This window comes from Tribolium madens, unplaced genomic scaffold (genome assembly GCF_015345945.1).
Source record: "Tribolium madens isolate multiple individuals breed KSU strain unplaced genomic scaffold, Tmad_KSU_1.1 Scaffold_71;HRSCAF=194;Tcas5.2_LG6, whole genome shotgun sequence".
Taxonomy (NCBI): Eukaryota; Metazoa; Arthropoda; class Insecta; order Coleoptera; family Tenebrionidae; genus Tribolium; species Tribolium madens.
Genome location: NW_025401041.1, coordinates 6,067,781 through 6,076,141, shown reverse-complemented (window position 1 = coordinate 6,076,141; position 8,361 = coordinate 6,067,781). Strand labels below are relative to the sequence as shown.

Genomic DNA, 8,361 nt, shown 5'->3' with positions numbered 1-8,361 from the left:
TATTATTATTCATTTTATTTTGCTTTATTAAAGGAGAAATATATTCTTCTCTTTCTATTGCTTCTATTTCTAAACACACACTTTTTGTGTAAATAAATAAATCAAAAGTACTACTACCGGGTGACTGTAAATGATTGTGATTTTTTTACTTCAAGTTGGTATCAAACTCAAAATTTTTGAGCTTAATCTTATTTGTTAAAATGAAATTTTGTCTGCAAACGTCACAAAATTAACCACACTTTTATTATTAAATGTCACAAGTAAGAGTTAATATCTTTGTTATCACTTATTAGATCTGTTTTCTTTTTTATATCAAAAGATAATATCCTAAATTATGTTCAATTCCTTAATAAAATTGCTCTATTAATTTACATTTCGATTTTATATGATAATTTTTGACTTGTATAGACTAATCCTAGGTCAAAAACGACTTAAATCAAGTGAAACTGATCAAATTACGTCATTTTTTAACATAATTTGGTGATTTTTGACTTTTAAAAAACTACAAAAGTAAAACAAGTAAATGGCTCAAAGACGCAGTTACATATGTATTTGAAAAAAAAGCAGAAATTTTTGATCATATTTGTGTTTTTAGACTTATTTTTGAAAAAATTGTGCAAAATACGTTTCTAGCTGAGATATGTACTAAGACGCTCGAAAAATGCAACAACAAATTACAATTTAATGATTTTTGTGGTTAATCAAAATCTTGTAAAATTTTTTACTTAAAACGAACCTAATTGCTTAAAAATTTTGATCTATTTTTGACAAAATTTTGTAAAATAATTGCGTTTCTGACTGAAAAACCAAAACTGTCAGATTATTAAATTTCTGACTCAAAAACGTTTTAATACGTTCGAAAAAGAAAAAAATTACACAATTTTTCATCAAATAAAATAACCTTTTTGCTTATTTTTTGAAATACTGTGTTTTTTGCTAAAAAAACGTTTAAAAGTGGTAAAAACATTGCCACTTTCAAACTAATCTTTTGATTTTTTGGTCTAATTTAACAAAATCCAAAATCTTGCAAAAAACTTAATTTTTTAGCCAACTACAAAAATAAACAAAGTAAATGGCTCAAAAACGTAGTTGCATATTTGACAAAAAGCAGAAATTACTACATTTTTGATCAAATTTGTGTTTTTAGAATTATTTTTGAAAAAATTATGCAAAATCCTTACGTTTCTAGCTGAAATACATACTAAAACGCTGGAAAAAAGCAACAGCACATTATTACAATTTTTTCTGACAAAATTTTGGCCGAAGAAACTTGTTAAAACTTTAGAAAAAAGCAAAAAGAATGGCTTTAACCTAAATTGATGATATTTTAAGCAGTTTTGATTTAAAAACGTATACCTAAACGCAAAAAATCACAAATATTTGTATGTTTGACTTAATTTAGTGTTTTTTTTTTTGGCTTATTTGTAAACAAATGTCGAGAAATGATAGAGTTTCTGACTGAAAAACCAAAATATTATCAGATTATTAAATTTCTAACTGAAAAACGTTTTAATACGTTCGAAAAAGAAAAAAATACACAATTTTTTATCGAATAAAACTTTTCGGCTTATTTTTGAAACACTGTGTATTTTGCTAGAAAAACGTTTGAAATGGGTAATAACCTTGCCATCTTTTGATTTTTCGGTCTAATTTAACAAAATCTTGCAAAAAAACTTAATTTTTAACTTAGGAACATTTTAACACGCTCGTAAAAGGCACAAATAATATAATTTTTGACCTATTTTAGTGTTTTTTGTCTTACTTTTTTTAATTTTAAGCGAAATAATTACGGTTCTTATAATGAATCCGACGCTAAAACCTTAAAAATGTAAAAAAATGTCACTTTTCACCTAAGAAATTAATTTTATCCGTAAACGTCACAAAAGTGACTACTTTTATACAAGTAAAAGTTTTTTTTTCAAGTATGGAGTAAAAATTCTATTTATGCGCCTAAGCGTTTTTACTTTTACCCTGAGTTTATTGCCATTTATCAGTCTTGACTCTTTTATTGCTTCAGCAATTTCTAGAAAGGTATCTCAAAAAATTTTGACAAAATTTTGAAAGGTAATTACGTTTTTAACCGAAAAACGTGTTAAGGCTTAAAATAGTTAAAAATAATGCTCATTATTGACGAAATTTTTGGAAATTTTTGTTTTAAATCGCACGAAAAACTCATTACTCATTTTTTAAACACAAAATTTTAGTGTACGTTGTTGACATTTTTAATCTGGTAATACCCCAATTAGTGCTTTTATCTGTGTTATTGTTATTCTTATTGTTTTTGGTGTAATATAAAACGAGAAACCATTTTCTGAAATCATTAGCAAAATGCACTTTTTCACGTTTGTTGCAATTTTTGCGTTTCCTCACGTAAGCATAATTTTTTATTTTGTTGTTTAATTTTTCTTCAGTTTATTTATTCTAGACCTGACCTGGTCGAGGTATTCAATAAAGCTTGTAAGGCAGAAAAAACGGAGGCAAAGATGGTTCCCGGTTTATTACATGAACCAGACCTTAATGCATATACAGCATGTATACAGGCCCTGAGAATGCTAATGCTTCAGACAATTAAAGTTAGACAATCAAATCGGGGCAAACTTTACGACCTCCCTCTTGAAGTGCTTATCAACAAAGATTGCTTTCAAAAAGAAGAAGAAAGAGATTTTATGGAATGCTTGAGATACTCTACGAAATAAAGAGACATAATGTATCGTGTGCTACATTATTAAGGTCTGTCAAATAAAATGTAAATAAATCGCAATAGTAAAGTCCTATATTTCACTACTATACCTATTTGCAAGTCTTTAAAACACTGATTTAATTTAATTTGCATTAAAAAAAATTACAGACTTTACCGAGATACAAACCGACCGCTAAGCCACCACACCCTCGGCCAGTGTCTCTGATGTATTTAATACAAAAAGAATTATTATTTACAATTCTTCAACGTTTTATCATTTTCTGAGGTTTAATTTTAATTTTTTTTATTTTTTAACTTTTGGCACTCAACTAATCAATCACTCTGGAACTATTATACAATCCATTAGGGACCTTTAAAAAGTAAAATTTAAAAAAATATATAGGATATTGATAGATTCTAATCTAGTTCATCGCCTAAAATTATTTTTAACTATACAGCGTGTCTCAAAAATAAGTACAAACTTGTGTTTTTTTAAGTGGGACACCATATGTTTCTTAGAGTTTTTGAATGTAGATTTTTATGACAATGTTTTTTTTTTAACTTTTATCGGTCGATTTTGCTTAGTTTCAAAAATAAGACGGTTTTTTGACAAAAACATGCACTTTTTAAAAATTTATTAACACAAAAACTAAGACATCTAGAAATATTTTTTTACTACCGTAAAGAAGAAGGTACAAGCTATAAGGTTGTAACATTTTTTTAGTGTGTTGCATTTGCGAATATAAAAAAATGAAGGCGTTTGTAAAAATTCAATAACTTAAAAAAWTTWAATGGAACACCCTATTTATTGTTTTTGCATTTAAAAGATTATTAAATTGTCTTTCWAAAATTATTTACTTTTAGGTGTTTAKAATCAATAACTAAAAARATATTTAACTTTAAACATTAAAAAAAAATAATTACTATTGTTTCAGTAGCCAAAAAGTGCACTGTTGCACAAGAGATGAAAGAAATATCACTTAATAATCACATTTGTGTTAAACTGAATCCATTATTTTTTATTTTTACAATAAAATAATTCGAATTCAATCTATTAGATGCAAAAAATAGGGTGTTCCATTTAAATTTTTAAGTTATTTAACTTTTAACAAACTTCTTAATTTATTAATCTTTACAAATCCAAAACACTAAATAATTGCTACAGCTTTAAATTCTGTACTTTCTTCTTTGCAGAAGTAAGAAAAAATTTGTTCTACCTGTCTTAGTTTTTGTGTAATACATTTTTAAAAAGTGCATGTTTTCGTCAAAAAAAACCTTTTTATTTTTAAAACTAAGCTAAATCGACTAGGTCGAAAATCTGTGCGATTTGTTTTCGCATGTGTATTAGAAATCTAACGCACAATTCAACTCGAATGTTTTGTATTTTTTCATTTAACGTATTTTTTTTTGTATCCATTATAAAAAATAAAAATGTTCGTAAGAAAAAAATTATTTATGGTCGTAGGAAAAATAGTGTACAAAACTTGCAGGAAAGCGTCTAACACACTCGCGGTATTGCCTGCAACTTTCCCGCTTGTGCGTTATTTATCTCTTTCCGTGCTCGTTATGTAATATACTATTTCCTAAAAGTCTACATCTCAAAATGCGGAGAAACTTAAGGTGTTTCATTAAAAAAAACACAAGTAACATATTTTTGGAACATGCTGTATGGTTGAAAATAATTTTAAGTGATGCACTAGATTACTATTTATTAATTTCCTAAAAACATCTTTTAAAATTTTAAGATTTAAAGATCAGTACTGGACTTTCTCAACTCGCTGAGACACCCTGTATAATAATTCTTTTGTTTGTGGTACCGTTAGAAAGCACTTTAATTTCATATAATATAAAAAAAGTCATTTTCTGGCCACAAATATTAATTTATTAAAAGAAACTGTTAATCAAAACAAAAATTTATACTCAATTAAGACAATATTATTTTCAAAATACTTTAGCCGAAAATTACAATTTAAATAAAAATAAAAATATGCAAATACTAACAAAAGTAATGCTTAGGTGTCGCAAGCCAATAAAAAAAACTTTTATTAAATAAAATGTTCTGTTTGCTATTTTTACTTTTTATGTGTACAGTTGCTGGCCTACAACAAAATATTTTGTCAATTTCAACAATTTTTTGTTGATAGTTTTGCTTGTTATTATTGCTTATTGTTTTGTGTATTGTTAACTTGTTAATGTGTTGTTATTGTTTTTCGTTTTATATAAAATGCGTAACTATTTTGTGAAATTATTAGCAAAATGCAGTTTCTCGCGTTTGTTGCAATTGTTACTTTTGCTCACGTAAATATCCAATTTCTTATTTTTATATTTTGGTTTATTTTGTTTAGTTTGTTTTTTCTAGACCTGATTTGGCGACTGTAATAAAAAATGCCTGTAAGCCTGAAAATGACGATTTTTTGGCGGCAAAAGCAGCAGGTGCTGCAAGGAAGGATCGGCACTTATTTCTATCATCTATAGGAGCATACCGGGCTTGTGTACACGCAATGAGAATGATAATGCTTAAAACAATTCAAGCTAGACAGTCAAATCAGGCAAAACTCTATGACATTCCTCTTGAAGTTCTCATAAATAGAAACTGCTTTACAAAAAGGACTGAAAAAACATTTTTGGACTGTTTGAGCTACGTCGGCGAATAAAGAGACATCTTGTCTCACAAGCTGCATTAAGGCTTTATCAAATAAAATGACAACAAGATTCTCAATGTCTCATTTTCTCACAATATTTTTTAATAATTATTAAATGTTAAATGTCGCGGTGTATAGTTAGTTGCCTACCACTAATGGCATTATTTTGTGTTAACTACTTTAATTATGCTATAATCTTGTATTAAAAATTTATCAAATAAACAATTAGCTAAACAACATTATACTCCCGTTTTGATTGAGTTTCTTATTATAAACTTTAATTATTAAACAAAAAAAAATATTAAAAACTATTTTTTTTCTGCGAAACAATTAAGTATTACATAACAAATAATTCAACCACTTGTAATTTTTTTAAAAATACTGTTTTTCTGTGTTTCATTTTGTTCTATTATTTTTAATCATTTTTTATTGGGTGAACTTAGCTGAGCGGTTGTGTTACCAAAGCAACCTTCTTTTGGTCCACTGTAAGATTTATACAACTGTCATAACCAATCATTAAATTCAAGGTTTAAGTATTAAAATTAAATTTTGTTGTAAACTCCAATTGTAAGATTTGTCATTTAAATTACAATTTTACGTAAGCTGGTGCTATTTTAGTAATCAATTTTTTTATTTTGGTGTGTATATTTGGTTGCCTACCACTAACAGCAATTTTGTTATGTTTTGAATAATTTATTTACACTACAATAATTTTATATTACAATTCTATTAGATAAAAAACTAGATCAATCGAAAAATATTTCTTTTACGTTTTATTGTTTTGTATAATTTCAAAATAAATTTATTTAAAATTAATATTTTATCTGCAAAAAAATTGTATGCATTTTAACAAAAACTATTTTACACAATAAAATTTAATTTGTTATTTAAAATATTGTTTTTCAGTTTATTTTAATTTTATTATTTTTAAATACTTTTTACTGTGTAAACTTAGCTGAGCGGTTGTGTTACAAGTGCAACATTTTACTGGTCCACTGTTCCACTATTGTAACCAATTAATTAAATTCATAGTTTAATTAATAAAATTAAAAATTATTGAAGATTTTAATTGTAATATTTGTTGCTTAAATATTGAATTTAACGTTTGTTTGTATAATCTGATGTTGTTTTAGGTTCCAAAAATGTTTTTTTGCGTGTGTATAGTTGGTTGCCTAACACTAATTGCATTACTGTTTTGTAAAAAAATACGTTAATTATGCTATAATACTGTATTAAAACGTTATTGAGTAAAAAATTAAACAAATAATATGTTTTTCTTAAGTTTTATTGTTTTATAAACTATAAAAGAAAATAAAAATTTAGAAATATACCCTTTCTGCAAAAAAATTGTGTACTCGTATTTTAAATTTAATTTTTGTTAAAAAAAATGTTTTTTAGGTGTTTATTTTATTTTATTATTTTTAATCACTTTCTACTGTGTTAACTTAGCTGGACGGTTGTGTTTACAGTGCAACATTTTATTGGTCCACTGTAAAATTTATATCGTTGAAACCGATTAATTAAATTCAAGGATTAAATATTGAAATTAATTGTTGTTATAATTATTGTAAACCTTAGTTGTAACATTTGCCGTTTAAATTATTAAATTAGACGTTTGTTTGGTTTTTGTAAAATCTGGTGTGAAATGAAAATTCCCTACATTTGAAACTTCAATTTTCCAGATTCGAAGCTTGGGTGCTCTAAAATTCACGTGTGTGTTTTCCCCGTCGTGTTTTCACTCAAAATTCATCGAGTAATGTCTTAATTACCGAAATCGTAGTGTTTTCCGTGTGAAATTCGTCAATTTCCACCATGAAAATTGAAGTTTGACATAAGTGACGGTTAGAAGAAAACCCAAATGGTTCGACGCAAGAAAAGTGGGAAAAACTTCATTAAACACAATGAAAATGACGAGATGGAGGAAACCCTGGTCTTCAATGACGACAATACGGGCTTTAACCCCGTTACAACCCCCAAATGCACCCCCCGCCAGCCCCCTAGTTCCTCCATCAAAAGCACCCCCGTGAACAAGAAAAGTCGCTCAAATCGACGTCGGAACAGCTTGAACAGGACGTTAAACGTGACAAATTTGAATATTTTGTTCGATTCGAGTTATATAAATCAAGGGACGCCGCCCCAGGAGAGCAAAACAGCCCCAGGTGGAAGCACGCAGAGTGTGAATTTGGACTCGAATCAGTCGATCACCGAGACGCCGAAATTGAGTCAATTTTCCCTAATTGAAGACTTTGTCGCGCAGATTAAGCCCCCCCAAGGCCCCCCGGACAAAAGTAAAATACATTATTTGGGTTCTAACGTTAATTTAAATCCCTATGCGCAAAACTCGGAGGTGAAATTTGTTAAGGAGCCGAGTTTGGGCGAAATATCGTTTTTCACGCCTCGACTTTACAACAATTTGGCTTCGACGCCCATCGCCAACATCATGAAGGATTCCCCCATCAAGGAGAGTCCGAATAATGTCAAAAGTGACGTTGACGTTGTCAAAATCGATAAAATTTCGAATTTTGTGTATCAATCGACGCCGGTGGACACGACGGATCAACAAACGCTTTTAAATCCTCAAAGGGGCCGAAAGGTCGTTTCGCCTAAAACTCATCGGTCGAAGAATTTCACCATTGTTCATAATTTATCGCGAGTTAATAAATCTAATTCCGGTTATCGGACGTTTGTCGCAGATCGGGAGGACAAAGGGGGCATTGAGGTCATCTTCCAGAGGCTGAAGAGGCTGAGTAGGACGTCGATCAAGTGGTCGTGGAAAATCGTCGATTTGTGTAATTACATCGGGCTGGCTTTGAAAAAGGTGAGTGAAATACTCGCTTCTGATTGGGTTTGGGGCCTCAAGGTCGAAGAGTGACCAATCAGGATTGAGCAATTACATGTCAAAAAAAAAGAAAAACTGAGGCAACTATATTTTCGTGAAATTTTAAGGAAAGACAGAGACATTGACATTTTTATGATTTTCTTTTAGTTAAATTTTGCGTTTTTCTTATTTTTTTCTTATTAACACTTATTAGCTGCGTA

The 8,361-nt window shown here is 28.7% G+C and overlaps 2 protein-coding genes across 3 annotated transcripts in view; both read left to right on the top strand.

The window, feature by feature from the left end:
• Window positions 1-4,936: 4,936 nt before the first annotated feature.
• On the top strand, window positions 4,937-5,466 carry LOC123008992. Its single transcript, XM_044405075.1, has 2 exons — window positions 4,937-4,978; window positions 5,026-5,466. The coding sequence occupies exons 1-2, from the start codon at window positions 4,937-4,939 to the stop codon at window positions 5,332-5,334; spliced, it is 351 nt and encodes a 116-aa protein (XP_044261010.1). The 3' UTR covers window positions 5,335-5,466.
• A 1,509-nt stretch (window positions 5,467-6,975) lies between these two features.
• Window positions 6,976-8,361, top strand: part of LOC123008660 — an 8,342-nt gene continuing 6,956 nt past the window's right edge. For both annotated transcript variants that reach the window (XM_044404593.1, XM_044404591.1), the window contains exon 1: window positions 6,976-8,140. In XM_044404593.1, the coding sequence (XP_044260528.1) occupies window positions 7,181-8,140 (960 nt within the window). In that variant the 5' untranslated portion in view covers window positions 6,976-7,180. The remainder of the gene's footprint in view (window positions 8,141-8,361) is intronic.

Coding starts and splice junctions, on each gene's coding strand:
- LOC123008992 (XM_044405075.1), top strand. CDS start 4,937: ATGCAGTTTCTCGCGTTTGTTGCAATTGTTACTTTTGCTCAC. Junction 4,979..5,025: donor CAATTGTTACTTTTGCTCAC/GTAAATATCCAA, acceptor TATTTTGTTTAG/TTTGTTTTTTCTAGACCTGA.